We start from the raw sequence: 17,396 nt of genomic DNA, 5'->3' as shown, positions 1-17,396 counted from the left end.
GAGGAGAGGAGAGGAGAGGAGAGGAGAGGAGAGAAGAGAAGAGAAGAGAAGAGAAGAGAAGAGAAGAGAAGAGAAGAGAAGAGAAGAGAAGAGAGGCGGGGGAGGGTGCCATCATGTAGACCCATTTGCCACCACTCTTAGCTACTTAGCCTTGTTTTATTAAGGAGGGAGCTGAGACTCACTCAGATGCAGAGATTTACGAAGGGTGGATGGTTGCTGACCTGGTTGCACAGTAGGTGGAAGGGTGGGCTACCTGGAGGAGGCTCCAGCTGACAGGGTGGAAGTGTGAAGGCAGGTACTGGAGATCCACAGCTGATTTCTAGCCTAATGCCATAGGGAATCCTCCAATCCTTCAGAGCCTCGGGTTGTTTATCTTTAAAATGGAGGTAAGAATATTTGCAGCCTACAAGGATAAAGTACAATATTGGAGGAATGATTATGTACATAGGAGGAAGCCAAGGTATATGGATATGCTGTGTGGGCGGCTACTTGAGCAACCAGGGCACCTTAGCTCCTGACAGGTTTGCTGTAGTGACCACTGTGGCTGCCATACCATAGGGACTCCCAGCACCTGTCACCTGCGACCAAGCTGGAGCCCCAGTTTGGTCTTCTATCCTCTGTGAGAGGCAGCCTCAGGCCCTATCCCAGAAAAGGCACTGGGCAGAGCTGGTTTCCCATAGCTGTCTACCCCAGCGAGTAGCTGGAGTGCCAGCATGCTTGTGCCGTCACTCTCATTCCTCCTGTGTTTTTTCTCCCGGGTTATTTATTTTTCTGAGAGGAAGGAATGTGGAGAATTTACCACAGGGCTGGCCTTCATTTTTTTTTTTCGGCTGCACAGCAGCGTCTTCTATATGAAGGAAGCAGCAGACACAGATGGCAGAGTGGAGGAGGCAGAGGGTCCTGGCTGACTGGGATGGAGAGGTGCAGGTTATATAACCACAAGGAGGCCCAAGGCAGATCCCACAGTGCATGTGGCCCAGGGCAGAGCCTCGAAGCTCCGGGGCTCCTGTGAAATGCTACCCGGCTCACTGCATGCAAACTGGACTCCAGGCAAGCCTGCTGTCATTTTTCTTCATCAACAGTTTCTTCTCTCCTTCTTGCTTTGGGGCATGGGGGTAGGTTAAGGACAGACTACCTTGGAGTCGTCTAGGCTCTGGAAACTTTCCCTGGTGCTTGGAGCCTCCCTCGTCTCCTCTTGCAAAAACCTAAGATAAATGCTGTCCTCTACAGGAAGCCTTTGGACCGCTTTATCCTGGTCTCCTCCTTCTCAGGCTCTGTGTTCTCTCAGTACCTTGTGGAATATTCTTCTTCTCTGGTTTGACCCGGCAACTTGAGGTTTCATCTCCTGTTCCACCCACGAGTTTGCTGTTCTTTCTTCAATGTCCCCTCACACTCTAGGAACCACTCACTCTCCAGTCTAGAGTCCAGAAGAATCTAGAATTGGGCTCTAGGGCTGAGTGAGGAACACATGAGAATGTGTTGCATGTGTGAGTGGGGGGGGGGGTGCTAGTCCTTTAGTCCACACATACTGAGCCCTATTACTGATAGCTCTGCCTGGGGTTAAGGCACTTAGCAAAGCTATAGGCAGGCTTTGGTACAGCGCTCAGGAGAAAGGCCACCTCTTTGTGTGGGGCCCAGAGTGTGGCAGGCCCTGGATATGAGCCTGGATATGGTAAGGGAAAGTTCTCTTCCCTATCCTGGCTCTCCACTTTTCTGTCTCTGGACCTTTGTATCTCCGGGGTTATGTGTATGATCCATCTTGTGCTCCCAAGTCTTCCAAGGGATCTGATAGCCTGCAGGCCAGCCTTACCTCTCTTACAGGTTCTTGTCCTTCTAGGCCTGAACTTGCCTGTCTCTGGTTACCATTTTAGGTTTTTTTTTTTTTTCCTTTTTTTGAGATAGGGTCTCCCTCAGTCACCACTCTGACCTGGCACTGGACATAGACCCAGCTGGTCTGGAACTCATAGGGATCTCCCTTGCTCTGCCCCCAGAGGGTTAGGATGAACGGTGTGAGCCACCATGCCTGCCCTGTTTTTGTTTGGGTTTCAAAATTTATTTATTTTTTATTTTATGTGTGTGGGAGTTTGGCCTGCATGTATGTCTGTGCCCCAAGTGTGTACAGTGCCCATGAAGGCCACAAGAGAGTGCTGGGTCTCCAGGAGTCGGAGTTACAGGTGATTGTTAGCCACCACGTGGGTGCTGGGAACCAAGTCCGGGTCTTCTGCAAAAGCAGCAGGCCCTGTAAACCTCTGAGACACTTTTTCCAGCCCCTTCTCTTTCTTTATAATTGATCAACTTTTTGACACCAGGTCTCACTCTGTAGTCTTGACTGCCCTGAAACTCATAGAGACCCCCCTGTCTCTGTCTCCTGAGTGCTGAGATTAAGGGTCTGCACCACTGTGCTGAGTCTCCTGTAGCCCAGCAGGCCTCAAGCCTGCTAGATATCCAACCAATCATGACCATGAACTTCTGCTCCTCCTGCCTCCGGCTCTCTAATGCTGAGATTACAGGCATGTGCCACTATGCCCTGTGTCACACACAGGGCTGGGGGATGTATACAAGGCCTTGGTGCGGGCCAGACAAGTGCTCCACCTGGATCTGTCTCTCCATCCCTCTGGCTACCATTTCTAAAATTCTGAAATCTACCCAGTATTCATTAGAGATCTAGCCAAGGCAATCTAGGACAGGCAAGAGGAATGCTATGACAGCCAGGTCCTGCCAGGACTTTGCAGCAAGGCCTTGGTCAGCCAAGAGTCTTCAGGGTGCCTTTTACCTGCAGAGACAACTACCAGCTGAACCCAGGGCCAGTCTTCCCTCTTCTGTATGTGCCTGTGGCCTTTTTGACAGGAGAAGGGAACCAGGAGTTCCTGTAGCGCCCTCCTTCTTCTGCTTCCTGCAAGTCCTCTTCCTGCTGTGAGGCCTCTGGGTCTGACTGAGCAGAGGCTGCTACTGGGCCTTGGGGGATTGAGCTGGGTGTTCCTGGATGGAATGGCAGGATTTAGAGGTGTGCTTGAATATTCTCTACAGGTGGAACTCCAAAGAGGGAAGCATCCCAGGCTCGGGATCAGCCTCGCTGCTCCGCATGTACTCGGTTCTATCTCTTGGCAACCATGAGGGCAGGGATGTATGAGCTAGTCTTCATTGCCTTTCTCCTCCTTTCTCAGCTGGGCATCAGAAGCAATCCTTGGTGAACTGCTGTGAGGATTTGAGGAGAAATCCTTGAGCCTTTGTTCTCAGCATCTGGAGCTCAGCAGTCAGTGACAGCTGTCATTGTCACTGAGGGTGTGGGCAGAGAGAAGTGAAGGTGTGAAGCATATGTAGCCCTGCCCTCAGGCCAGGCTATGTGGGTGACTGAAGACCCAGACCCTGGATGTCATGAGACAAAAACATTGGGAGGGTCACCCTGAGTGTGGTCCACAGCTCGGTTCCCAACTGGTCATGTGACTTTTCTAAGACACAGCTCCTCTGCAAGATGGGTCTTTTCTGAGGTAGAGGTGAGGTCACCGGTAGCCTCAGGGCTGCTGTGGGGTGAAGCATGGTCCTGTCAGAGTCTCTAGCAGACAGCAAGCCCTCCCTGAAGTGTGACTGCTCCACAAGTCATGACGCCCTGGGCTGTGCAGAATGCTGACAGGTAGGGAAGTCTTTAGGGAGGGGCTGGTCACATTCAAATTGGGCCAGAGGCTGGGGGCACGGGACACATAGGATGGGAAGGATAAGGTTCCAAGTGTAGAGGTTTGTGTATCTGTTTCCTGACAGGAACTCTCTCACAGGCAGGAGTGGGAACCGGGTAACTGTTCTCAGCTATTGCTAAGGACACAGAGAGAAGGAGAGGACCGCTCAGGCAGGCTTAGCCGGCAGGACCGTTGAATGCCTGGATGAGGAAGGAGGACCCTTCTGGCTCTTCCACGGTTTGGAGCTCTGAGCAGGAGGAAAGCATAGGACTGGGAGGGAGGACCGGTGAATCTGGTGAATCTGGCTGCGTGGGGTAGGTTGATTGGCGGGGGAGAGACTGGGGGTGGAGAGGCCATTTAAAAGGCGGTTGCAGAAGCATTTTTTTTCCTGATAAAGAACAGGGCTGAGTCAGCTGTGGAGGAGAGAAGTCATATCTAGCTCCTCCGGGTACGGTCAAGGTGGGATTTTTTTCCTCTCTCTTCGTCGGCCAGGAGCTTGGCTGCCTGTCCCAGAGGCTTTGAGAAAGAGGCCGGTTGACAGAGCATCCTGGGGAAGCTGGGCTGCAGGGAGGACCCAGTCAGAGTGAGTAAGCTGAACAATCAGGGGGGGCCTTTGGGGTTTGGGGTGTGACTCAGGGCATGTGGCAGCCCCTGCCTGGCCTATTTTCTCTCCCTGTACTAGGAAAGAGGCAAATGGGGACTTCTGTCAGCCCATTAGCAAAGCTAGAGCTGGCTGGGTCTAGGAACCCCTGTTCCTATTCCTGCATGCCCCTTCCCACCCAAGTGTGGGTCGTTCTACAGAGCGATGTGTTGGTCTTTGCTTCTGGCGTGGATGCACCCCTCAGGGTCTGTGTCACTTTCCTCTCTGCAGGGAGGATGTGAGGCTGGGCTGGCAAAGTGGCTGGGTTATTACTCAGACCTCCTCATCTTCCTGCCCCCGGGCCAAGCCAGAGGTTGTATAGTGGCTGGGACATTGGGTCCTTCCTGACCCCACTGGGGGGCCAGTTTACCCAGCCTGTTTACCCAGCCTGTTGCCAGGGCTCCCAGGCTGCTACAATGGGCTGCCTCCCGTCAACCTCTGTTCCCACCTCTGGCTCCCATCCTTCCCACTAGCCTTGCCTGGACACTCCCATTGACGGCAGTTGTGTGGAGTAACATTTCCTTGAATTCTCACTGTCCTGACCTCTCTGGCCTCTACTCCCTTGCCTCAGATTCCCTCCCTTTTCTTCAGACAGGCCTAGTGAAGGGCAGAATGGGGGGCTGCCTACAGAAAGCAATAAGGACTGGGACTTAAAGAGAGGCCTTATTCCTGCTACAGCAGGGCCAGGAATTTACTGATGCTAGCCTTATGATCTTCCTACGCCACCAGCATTCCATACCCTATATCCATTTCTGCCTGGGTGAGAATAAGGTTATCAACTCTCCTCCCGAAAAAAAGAAAGGAAGAAAGAAAGAAAGAAAGAAAGAAAGGAAGGAAGGAAGGAAGGAAGGAAGGAAGGAAGGAAGGAAGGAAGGAAGGAANAAGGAAGGAAGGAAGGAAGGAAGGAAGGAAGGAAGGAAGGAAGGAAGGAAGGAAGAAAGAAAGAGAAAAAGAGAAAGAAGCAATAGAAAGCAGCCAAGGGGGCGTTGATGGGGTGAGGAGACAGGACTCTGTAGACATCTTCCAGGAACCCAGAAGCTTCCTTGAGGCCCCTCCCACTGAAGCTCTGAGCTAGAAAGCCTAATGGTCAGGACATCTCACTTCCCAGTTGGACTTTCTGAGTCCGGAATCCCAGCTCTGCTGCTTAAGGTTGTTTGGCACTGGGGTGGGCATCTCTGAGCCTGGCTGTCATCTACAAAACGGGAGGAGCAACGGCAATATTATCCTATGGGATTGCCTTGTGGAAGAAAAAACAAAACAAAACAAAACAAAAGATGAGCTTGTAGTGCTATACATGGGCCATGTGAGGCCTGAACCACAGCATCCCCTCCGCCCTGAGGCAATGCTCTACTTTGAGCCTCTCCTCCACTCTGGATCTGCCCTGTCTAACCTGACTCCTGGTAGCTCTTCTCTTTGTCTACCCTCCAGCCTTCTTTGAAGGCCTGTATGATTCAGGGTTGCTCTCTAGAGCTCTATGTAGGCCTTCAGTGATCTAGGCTAGGAAAAGGGGCATCATGGCCTGTCCCACAGCCAGGCTGTGATGACTGCTGCTCCCTATGGCCCTGGCTCACCTCTGATCTCTCTCTAAAACCAAGAAGCATGATTGTAGTCAAGTTTGCTGTAGGCAGGGGTGACCTTGCCTCAGGAGACTTCAGGTGGAACACCCCCTGCTGCCTGTAACAAGGGACGACTCTGGGGTACCTTTGGTTGATCAAGTCCTGTTCTCCCCCAACCCCATGTTTGTGCAGGGTGACAAAAAATTGTCATGCTAGTTGTCTGGGTTGGCTCCAGACCTCCTGTTTAATTTCTTTTATGTGCACTGCAGCTGGACTGGGGTGCAGGACTGTTCTAGAAGGGAGGCTCACTCCCCTCTGGCCCTTTCTGCCATTCTTCTGGGAGTTTAGGGGCAGTTCTGAGCTCCCAGGAGGGGAGGGTCATCTAGGGCAAGTTAGACTATGACTAGCCTGGCTGGAAGTCAGCAGTCTGGGGCCTGGGCCACCTCCTCTTTGTGACCCTCTGTTTTCTGAGTCACCTCCCAAGCTGGCTTCTCCCCAAGGACCTTTCACACTGGTATTGGAAGCAAAGGGGTTCGGGAGTAGTGTGTATACGTGAGGCATGGGGGTTGGGGTGCACAGGACTGGTCCTGAAGCAGGAATGTAAGGAGGAGGTAGCAGTGTGCAGGGATATGGAATGGACTGGATGTTCACACACCAGATTGCTATTTGCCTTACCCTGTGGGATCCTGCCAGCCAGAATCCTGGCTCTCTGTAATGGGAAGGTAACCTTGTGCTGTTGGATAGCTCACCTTACTGTTCAGACCTTTGGTTTTTTTTCTCATCAACATAAAGTGCACAAGAGCAGATTGTGCCCTATAGGGTCGCAGTGAGAGTAAGGCACATGTAGCATGCACCTAATCGGTGTTAGCTGCAACTGCTACAAGTGTGTCCGAAGCAACATTGGTGGGCTTGGGGTCCTGGGTCACACAGGATGGGTTTACCCCTGTGAATCTCTGCAGGACTGTCAGGCTGCAAGGTAAAGCTGTTCGCTGGTGTGACTGGGGGTTGGGAGTAGAGCAGAAACACACTAAGTACTGAGCCCATGCCAGATGGGTGTGTAAATAAGTCTTGCACATGTAGGGGTGTGGCTTTAGGGATGCAAGGATTGTGTGGAGAATTGTACTGTAACAGCCACCTCCAAGCTGTTGAGACTCTGTGGTGCTTCTTTGTGACTCCAGAGTCCCCTGACGTGTATCTTTCGGGATCCTGATCTGTGCTAGGAATGAAATGTGCTTTGCAGGATAAAGATTGGGTAATGTCTGCCCCCGTGAGCAGAGTCAGGTCACAGTGGCCTGCAGTTCCTGGGGTAGCATGAGCCTTCTTTGCCCTTTGCCCTGGACTTGGTGATGACAAATCCCTAGTACTTATGATCTCACAGTGACCCCCAAACCTTTCTCAGCTAAGAAGCCCATGACTCTGGGAGAGGATGAGAGCTTGCCAAAACCACAGGGATAGCCCAGCCAAAGAACTTGGCTTTGGGCCGGGAGACCTGTTTCAGAGCAGAACAGAGGAGGGAGACGCTGCATGGTCCAAACATTTCCTGAAGACTTTCCTGTGTGCCTGGAAGCCTCATCTTCAACTGTCTCAGGGGAGTGGTCTGGCTAAAGCCTTCATGTTTTACAGAGGGGGTAACTGGGACAGAAGAGGAATACCAGCAGGTGTTGGGGTACAGGTGGGATACACTGTGTGCTGCCGTCGTGCATGTGGGAGAAGCCACTAACCCCCGTAGTAGACGGGAGGATGGAGCCAGAAAGCCACAATGCAAGGATTGTGCCTGACCTCCATGGACCTCTCTGCTGACTCCAGCATAGCCAGTCGACTTTGCCCTGAGATACTCTCTGGATCTCAGTGTCCCTATCTCTAAAATGGGATACTGGCGAGTTACCAATCTCCTTTATCAAGGTACTTCCATCTCTGAGAGTTCACAAACTCTGAGCCAGGCTGGCAAGATGCCTAGAAAGACTGTCCCTGGAGACCCATCAGCCTGTCAGGGCCAGGGCTAATTAGGGTGAGTTAGGAGGGAGGGCAGGGTCAGATTCCTCAAGAGCTAATTAGCTTCCCACAGTGGGGGAGGGGTCTTCTCAGCCACTGGGTAAGCTGTGACCCTGGTCATAGGCTGATCCCTCCAGCTGCCTGTGACTCATCTGTTCAGGCGTCTATTTGTTTATTCATTGTTCAAGAGCATTGAGCGCCGAGTGCGTGCCAGCTGGGCACTGTGGACAGAAAGAAATGATTACCTCACTTAAATAGGAGGCCGACCAGTGACCTCTGCCATGTCCCACGGCTTCTTTCCCCAGAAGGACCTTGAGCACAGCTATGGAATGACTCAGCCTTTGCCACCGGGAGCTGTACGGCCTTGGGTCTGTCAGAAATTTCTGAACGTCTTCACACAGGTTTTCTTGTCTGCACTCTAGGCACCCAATGGCTGCCTCTCGGTGCATTTGGGAAGACAAGATAAATGAACATGGGGGGTGTTGACATTAGCCCAGGGTGTCACTTGGCTTATGTTAGCATGTACAGCTTTTAAAATAATTATCTTAATTAAAAAAAAAATGGGCTGGGCAGTGGTGGCACATGCCCTTCATTCCAGCACTTGGGAGGCAGAGGCAGATGGATTTCTGAGTTCGAGGCCAGCCTGATCTACAGAGTGAATTCCAGGACAGCCAGGGATATACAGAGAAACCCTGTCTCGAAAAACAAAACAAAGAAGAAGAAGAAGAAGAAGAAGAAGAAGAAGAAGAAGAAGAAGAAGAAGAAGAAGAAAAAGAAGAAGAAGAAATTGGGGGAAGGGTGTTGAAGAAACTGGCAGTGTGGTCTCTTGATTTGATGTGTTATAATTGGGCGGGGACACAGTTACTTTTTTATGTTTTTATTTTTTAGAAATAAAATGTGTTAACCTTTTTATTTTTATTTTATTTTTTTTTTTTGAGACAGGGTCTCTCTGTTGTAGTCCTGGTTGTCCTGGAGTGTGCTATGTAGTCAAGGCTGGTCTAGAACTCACAGAGATCCTCCTGCCTCTGCTTTCTCAAATGCTGGGATTAAAGACGTGTACCACCATGCCCTGCATATTAATGTTTTCAGAAAAAGAAGTCTTAGGGGCAGGTGAGATGGCACAACAGGTAAAGGCACTTGCTGTGTAAGCCTGGTGGCTGAGTTTGATTCCCAGAACCCGTATAGAGGTAGAATGAGACCTGCCAAAATATATTTCCCCACACAAATAATGATAACGTTGAAACTTAGTAGCACCTTTCTATAAAATATCAAGCAAATGACCAGACTCTCGGTTTGAAAGGATGCCCCTCAGAAATGCATACATAAGGTGTCCTGGGTTTTGCACACTTGGGAATCTTTAGGCCGAACACTATTCTTGGGATTGGGGTCAGAAAGGTAAACATGCCTTTGGAACAAGGCCTTTGGAACTGTGCTGGAGGTGAGATGGATGATCAGTCAGGAGATAAGCAAACGAACGAGTTGATTTCAGGCAGTAGTGAATGCTCTGCAGGAAAAACAGAGATAGGGTAGGCGACAGGACAGCCCCTCCGGAGAGGGCATGCTGTCAGGGAAAAGGATAATTCCAGCTTGTATGGGGCCTTACTTAGCCTTGCTTGCCTTCCTCTTCCCCTTCTTTGGTGTAGAAGAGAGACAGAGTTGATGTGAGAGCAGCCAGTGGCCAGAGGGACCATGGGAGATGTAGTTAGAGGCATGACTCATTTGGAGTATTTGGCTGTATTACAATCTTCCAGAGCAGTCCAAAGGGATGGACAGGCTACCCGCCGGACAGTCAATCAATGTCACCCTGGAATCTTCGTGACCTCTGATTCTAGGAAGCTAGAGTAAAGATCAGATTTCAAAGAGATGTGGGAGGGCACAGTGACTGATGGGTCTGTCTGTACGTCCATTTGCTAACCAGGCCTGTGTCCTCTCTGCAGCACTGGGCCGGAGCACAAGCTTCACCGAAAACGACCTGAAGGAGGCCAAGGCGAGGAGCCAGCAGATTGCAGCCCAGCTGACCACCCCTCCCAGCTCCAACTCCCGAGGGGTCCAGCTCTTCAACAGGCGCAGGCAGAGGGTGAACGAGTTCACCTTGGAGAGCCGAGGCCAGAGGTCACCAAAGCTCAACCAAGAGGCCCTCCAAACAGGGCGTCCTTTGAGCCCCATAGGCCATGCCCCGAGGCCTAGTGTGAAGCCCACATCTCCATCAAAGCCAGGCTCTCCAAAGCACCCCAGTCCCCAAAGCCTCAGCCGAGGGGTCGCTGGCCACATCATGGAGGGGTTCTCAGAGGAAGCCAGTCTGCTGCGGCATCTGGAGAAGGTTGCCAGTGAGGAGGAGGAAGTGCCCTTGGTAGTTTATTTAAAGGAGAATGCAGCCCTGCTGACAGCCAATGGGCTACACCTGTCGCAGAGCCGAGAGACCCAGCAGTCCTCACCAAACCCTCCCGACACTGAAGTACCCAGTCCAGCTGCAGATATCAACCAGAACCCGTCCTCACCCAATGCCACACTCACCACACTAGCCTCTAGCAGTCACCACAACCAGCCCACCGCTGATATCAATCAAAACCCTCCAGCTGCCATCACCCCTGTCCCACAGAATTCATCCCAGGCACAGTGCTCCCCGAATGGCACACTTGATTCCAAACCCGGCACTCTGTGTGCTGATGATGGGCAGCCCCCGGTGCCAGCAGAGGAGGTGAGATCCAGCATTCTCTTGATTGACAAGGTGTCAGCTCCACCTTCTGCCGCCAGCACCTTCTCTAGAGAAGCCACGCCCCTCTCCAGCTCTGGGCCGCCAGCCGCAGCGACAGATCTCATGTCCAGCTCCCTGCTCATTGACATGCAGCCTAGCACCCTAGTGGCACCAGCAGAACAAGAGGTGCCTGGCAATGCAGCTGTCACCACGCCCACTAAGGTGTATAGTGAAGTACATCTCACACTAGCCAAGCCTGCATCCGTGGTCAACAGGACCGCCAGGCCTTTTGGGATCCAGTCGCCAGGGACCAGCCACATAGAGCAAAGCCCCATGATGGGAAGACGACAGTTTGGCGAGAAGGCCTGGGCTCCCCCTGCTAGCAGTATGGCAGATAGGAGTCCCCAGCCACAGAGGCACATAATGTCCCGCAGTCCCATGGTGGAAAGGAGACTGCTTGGGCAGAGAAGTCCGGTCGTAGAGAGACGCCCCTTAGGAAATTTCACCCCACCCCCCACCTATGCGGAGACTTTGTCAACAGCCCCTGTGGCTTCTCGGGTTAGGTCTCCCCCCTCTTACTCCACTCTGTATCCCAGCTCTGACCCCAAGCCTCCCCATTTGAAAGGTCAGGTAGCCCCTGCCAACAAGACAGGAATTTTGGAAGAATCTATGGCACGCCGAGGCAGCCGAAAATCAATGTTCACTTTCGTGGAGAAGCCCAAGGTGACCCCGAATCCAGACTTGCTGGACCTAGTGCAGACAGCTGATGAGAAGCGGAGGCAGAGAGACCACGGGGAGGTGGGCATGGAAGAAGAGCCCTTTGCCCTGGGAGCTGAGGCCTCCAACTTCCAGCAGGAGCCAATAGCTCGGGACAGGGCCAGCCCTGCGGCAGCTGAGGAAGCTGTCCCCGAGTGGGCCTCCTGCCTCAAGTCACCCCGTATCCAGGCCAAGCCGAAGCCCAAACCCAATCAGAACCTCTCGGAAGCCTCAGGGAAGGGGGCTGAGCTCTACGCCCGCCGCCAGTCACGGATGGAGAAATACGTCATAGAGTCTTCAGGCCATGCCGAATTGGCCCGCTGCCCTTCGCCTACCATGTCCCTGCCTTCATCCTGGAAGTACACCACTAACGCCCCTGGGGGCTTCCGAGTGGCATCCTTAAGCCCAGCGCGGACTCCGCCTGCCTCTCTCTACCACGGCTATCTGCCAGAGAATGGAGTCCTGCGCCCTGAACCTACCAAGCAGCAGCCATACCAGATGCGGCCTTCCCTCTATGCTCTGTCGCCCGTCAAGGAACCTGCCAAGGCCTCATCACGCGCCACCTCATCGCGCACTCCATCACGCACTGTCTCACCTCGAGCTGCCTCCCCGGCCAAGCCTAGCTCCCTGGACCTGGTGCCCAACCTGCCCAGAGCAGGCCTCCCACCATCTCCTGCTCTGCCTCGGCCTTCCCGCTCCTCCCCAGGCCTCTACACTGCCCCAGTCCAAGACAGCCTCCAGCCCACTGCCGTGAGTCCCACCTACAGCAGTGATATCTCCCCCGTGTCTCCCTCCAGGGCGTGGTCTCCTCGAGCCAAGCAGGCTCCCAGGCCTTCCTTCTCCACCCGGAATGCTGGGATCGAGGCCCAGGTGTGGAAGCCTTCCTTCTGCTTCAAGTAACACATCCCAGGGCCTGTCTTGTCCCCTTCTCGGAGGGCCAGAGAAAAGATGTGGCAAGGATATAGCTCGGGGCTTAGTGAGGAAGATGGACACCCATGGTTCAAAGTCTGGTGTTGACCCTAGATAGCTATGTGACTGTGGGTGGACCATCTCCCCTCTCCGAGCTTAGACGCCACATCAGGGTAATGAGGGGGATCACGGAGAATCAAAACCCTCAGAGGGTCCCGATGAGCAGAGAGTCTTTCCCTGGTCTTGCGAGCTTCAGAGATGGGAGTCAGATGGCAGTGTCTTGCTTGGAGAAGGCCCAGAGGTGTCCTCATGGGGACTTCTGGAACAGACAGCCTTCTGACCCCTGTAAATCTGCCACGTGCTGGGTGTGCCTTACTCATAGGGCTCAGGCTCCTGGCCTCTGGCTTCCTGCTTCTGGATTCTCACCTTCACAGGGAGTTTCTTCCCGCCTCGGCCTTCTGGACATGTCCTCTGTCCTGCCTCAGAGAGCTTTGCCTGGCTCCACCTCCTCTCCCGAGTCCTCTGCTGCCTGTGGACTTGGCACATCACTCCTTTCTGATGCTTGTCTTCCTGCTTTCTGAGACTCTGCTGCCTCCATGTCCTCTCTGCGACCCGACTCTCCACAGGGAGGGAGACTCCTGGGCCCAGACCTCAGTCCTGCTTCCAACTGCCTTCCTTGCCCTCACTGTTCTGGGGTGGGGGACATCCCCGGGGGTCCCTGAGAAGAGTGTCCTTTAGAAAGCTAGGCAGATGTGGATTGCTGCTAGGGGAGTGACCCTTTAGTGGCATAGTGACCTCAGGCAAGAACTCCCTGGTTGAAAGAAGCCACCTCCATGCAAAGGCTCAAGGTCCAGGGAGAGACAACAGAGGAGTGTCCTAGACTCGCCCACACATCCTCCCATTTACTGGGGGAAGCTTTGGCCAATTCACTTCCTTTCTAGGTCTTAGTTTTCCCATGTACACAGGGTCCTCTAGTTGTGAAAATCACTCAGGATTGAGAGAACAGGCTGGCACAGTGGGATAAAGGGCCTAGAAGCAAGGAGACTGTCGTATAGAAAGAAAGTGGACAGGATGCTACTGAGTGACAGAGAAGTTAGCTTTTCCTGAGAGTGGCCTGGGGCGGTGGCGTTGGAAGAAGCTGCTGCAGCGGATATAGTCAGAAGCCCCGGTTGGGCCAGCTTAAGCTTGGGACCCGCTGGTGACAGTGGCTCAGAAGAGGGACAGAAAAGCCTTGGACTTAGATCTGGGTTCTAACAGACTGAATGTGCACCTTGGGTCTCAGACTCAGTTTCCCGTTCATACAGCGAGTATGAAGTCAGGTAGCCTAAGATCTCCCACTCCCTGCCTCCCTTTGACGTGTACAGCCACCCCCACCCACCCCGCCCCCGAACTAGCCTTTTTGGGGGAGTGAGAATTCAGATACAAGAAGACAGACACATTTAGATAGAATCTTACCACGACTTGAGGCTAGGACCACCCACTTCCTCTTTCCCAGCCCTATTTCTGGGATCCCAGAGGGGCAGGGGTGGTGGAGGCGGTGCCCGGACTCTGCTGAGTGCAGTTTGAGCTTTAGGCTTGTCTCCATGGGAACAGGAGGGGTGCCTTGTCAGCGAGCTCATCCGCACAGAAGAGGGAGATGCGTGGGGAAACTGTGTGAGCCTGATTCCTCCAGGCCAGGTCTTCCCAGAACAGAATCAGCCTCTAGTAGACCCTGCTCTTTTGCCCCTGGGGCAGGGAGGGTTGGCAGTGGAGGGGCCCATCCTTTATCCTGTAGCTCCTGCCGCTGCGAGGCTGAACTCTTTGGTCCTGCCTCCTGTTCTCAATACACTCTTGTCTCAAATCTGTCTTGCTTCTTTCTTCTGCGCTGTTGCTGCCAGGGGCTGGGGCTCCCTCTCTCCTCACTGATCAGGCCTGGAAGTGAAGTGGAATTGCTCGGCTGCTGTGTGTGGATGGAAGTGAGGTTGTGTCCCTGTGTGCTACTGTGCCTGCTGTGTGTCTGGATCTGTTGGGTGTCAGTCATGTGCTGCCCAGGAGAAGAGGGTACTTTCTTCCCCTTCTTTTCTGTGTCTGAGTCTAGCCCAGATTGTGTTGAGGATAGAGAAACCACACATTCCCTATGGCCCAAATTGGTTTGGGGTTTCATCCATCTGCCCATCTGTCAGTCTTGTCTATTTATTTATTTATTTATTTATTATTTATTATTATTTATTTATTTATTTGATAGGGTCTGTAGTTGAGCCTGGCTTGAACTCATGATGATCCTCCTGCCTCAGGTTCCATCCATCTGTCCCTCCATCTGTCTTGTCTATTTATTTATCTATCTATCTATTTATTTATTTATTGGTAGGGTCTGTAGCTGAGCCTGGCTTGAACTCATGATGATCCTCCTGCTGCAGCCTTCTGAATGCTAGGACTAGAATCATGAGCTTCCACCCTAGTTCTGTGGTTTGCTATTTGGCTTATTTATTTTTATTTTTCTATGTTTTTAATTTTTAATATTTTTTTTGAGACAAGATCTGTCTGACCCAGAATTTGGTAGGTAGACCAGGCTAGCCTTGAACTCACAGAGATCCACCAGCCTCTCTCTCCCAAGGACTGGTATGAAAGATGTGTATCAATATGCCTAGCTTTGATTGGCTGGCCATCCCTGATCCTCCCTCCTCCCCACTCCCTCTTTGAATAAATGGGGATTGAAATGTCTTCCACCAGAACACTCACTCTCCAGTCCCCTCTGGTTCCCTCCCCATCTCCATTTTATCTAAATTGGACTGTTTGTCACATTCATCACTAGCCCTGCCTGGCTCCCTTGGTGGAGAAGAAAAAAGTTGCATAGTCTCTGTCTGTCTCTGACCCTGGTTTTGCCTCCTGTTCAATGACAGGGTTGTAGGAGGTGCCCTGGGAGTTCCATGGCCTCTGACACTGCCATATTGTCAGCTCAGCTTTTGTCTCCACCCCATGGTGCCTAGGCCCTGCTTTGAGCCTGGGGTGACTGGTTGCTACTTTCTGAATTTTCACCCATTGCATTTTCAAGGAGTTTGGTAGACACAGTGCACTGAGCTCTTTGGCTGGAGGTGAGCGGTTCGGCTCTCGTCTTCCTTTCTGTATTGTGTATCCTCTGCTTCCCCCATGCCTCATAGTCAGCCCTGAGACATGGCAATCAGCATGAGGTCAGGCCTGGCTCACCTCCACATTTCAGCCCATGCCTGAACCATGTCACTTCACAGTGCTGCTTAAGTCTGATCACTCCTTCCACTTGTTGGATCCAACAACCCCCAGTGACCACAAAAGACAGAAACAGGTTTTGTTTTGTTTTGTTTTTAAAAGAGATTTTTAGACAGTTCTCACAGATCCTTCAGCCACATTGACTAGGGCCAGGCATGTTGGCCCATGCCTTTGATCTCAGGAGGCAGAGGCAGGTGGATCTCTGTGAGTTAAGCCCAGCTTGGTCTACATAGCAAGCTCTAGGACAGCTAGGGCTATATAGAGAGGCCCTGTCTAAGACAACAATAAAACATTTGTTGACTGGCTTGGGGCATGAGCTCAAGGCGGTACTCATTATATAACGGGATAAGCCTAAGCCCTTGCAATTGGCTTCTGGATCAGAGCTTCTGGTCTCAGCCTCTAGTCCTTCCTGTCTAACTCTAGGGGCAAAGGCCTCCCTTGAAGCTCTTCCCCATAAGCCTGTGTTTCCCTCAGGTGTCTTGGCTGCACTCTGGAATGTGTCACACACAGAGAACAGCTCCTAGGAACTCTGGCTTGTATACACACACACACACACACACACACACACACACACACACACACAGCCCTGACCCTGGGAATAAAGGTGGGCTGAGGCCTTGTGCTGACGCTTAACTTGCTTCCCCATAAGCTTGGGTGTCCTTGAAAAGGTTACCCAGCATTACATCCCACCAGAAATGGCCTCTTCTGACTGTTGTTCCTAATGGTCCTTTTTAGTGAAAGGGTACTGAGGCTGGACTTACCTGGAAGCTGCTTTGGTGTGACTGGAGAATATATACCTTCTGTCTCTATTGTTTCTTTTTGATTGGGAGGGACTAAGTTCTCCACTGGTTGAAAGGATAACTGGCAGATGAGTGTCTGGGTCAAAGAATGGATCTTGTGGGTGATTATAGACTTTGGGGTGGTCACTGACTGGACCCCATAGCTTAGGACTGAGGTGGATAGATGATTGCTAGCAAAGATGGACTCAACTAAGAGACCAAGCGACTACTTCTGGAATATGGGTGAATTGCTGAACAGTTTAAGGTGTGTGTGTGTGTGTGTGTGTGTGTGTGTGTGTGTGTGTGTGTGTAGCCTGTATTCCCACGCCCTCTACTTTCAACCCCCTTAACACTGTTAAAGCATGTTGTGGTGTTTGAAACACACACACCACATAGACACTAGTGGGTGGGAAAAAATACACTGGACTGTTAATTACACATCTTGGCTTTTTTTTTTTTTTTTTTTGGAGACAGGATTCCTTGGGGCTTGAGAGATGGCTCAATGGCTAAGAACACTAGCTGCTCTTCAGAGGTTCAGAGTTCAATTCCCCACAACCTTATGGTGGCTCACAAATGTCTATAATGGGATCTGATGCCCTCTTCTGGCACGCAGGTGTACATGCAGATAGAGCACACATACATAAAATAAATAAACCTTGGTGGATGGGAGGGAAAAAGTTTCTCTGAATAGCCCTGGCTGTCCTAGAACTCACTTTGTAGACCAGGCTGGCTTTGAACTCACAGAGAACTCCCTGCCTCTGCCTCCAAGTGCCTGGCATGAAACCCTTTCTCAAAAAAAAAAAAGTTTATATATATATATATATATTTATATATATATTTATATAATATATATAAATAATAGAAACATTAAGTTAGACATCTACATTTTAAAGTAATTAATACAACTGTATGATTCAAAACTCTAAACAGACATAGAAAGCAGTAACAAAAACACTTATTCCCACGCCCCTGTGCGGTCCGCGTGCCTGCCAGCCCCATTCCTTAACTTTTTCCTATATCTTTCCCATCTCTCCTTATGGTATTTTGTTCAGCAGTTCCCTCCAAGAAACGTATTAATGCACGCTATGTTTCTTCACATGAGTTTTTGTCTCCAAAGCAAACAGGGGCTGACCCCAGATAGCAAAGGCTTTAAAAACTTCTGCATTGAGTTGAGCC

At 51.6% G+C, this 17,396-nt stretch overlaps 1 protein-coding gene across 4 annotated transcripts in view; it reads left to right on the top strand.

Annotated features, from left to right (window-relative positions):
- Synpo (synaptopodin) overlaps positions 1-17,396 on the top strand; it is a 37,103-nt gene that overhangs the window by 16,587 nt on the left and 3,120 nt on the right. For 2 of the 4 annotated variants that reach the window (XM_029471987.1, XM_021151080.2), the window contains exon 2: positions 9,797-12,180. In XM_029471987.1, coding sequence (XP_029327847.1) covers positions 9,797-12,180 — 2,384 coding nt within the window. Of the gene's footprint in view, positions 1-917; positions 1,051-4,061; positions 4,255-9,796; positions 14,063-17,396 lie in introns of those variants that run through there. The other 2 variants (XM_029471988.1, XM_021151081.1) reach the window with 2 other exon arrangements.

The sequence above is a fragment of the Mus caroli genome, chromosome 18 (genome assembly GCF_900094665.2).
Source record: "Mus caroli chromosome 18, CAROLI_EIJ_v1.1, whole genome shotgun sequence".
Lineage (NCBI taxonomy): Eukaryota > Metazoa > Chordata > Mammalia > Rodentia > Muridae > Mus > Mus caroli.
This window is presented reverse-complemented; position numbering and strand designations above follow the sequence as displayed.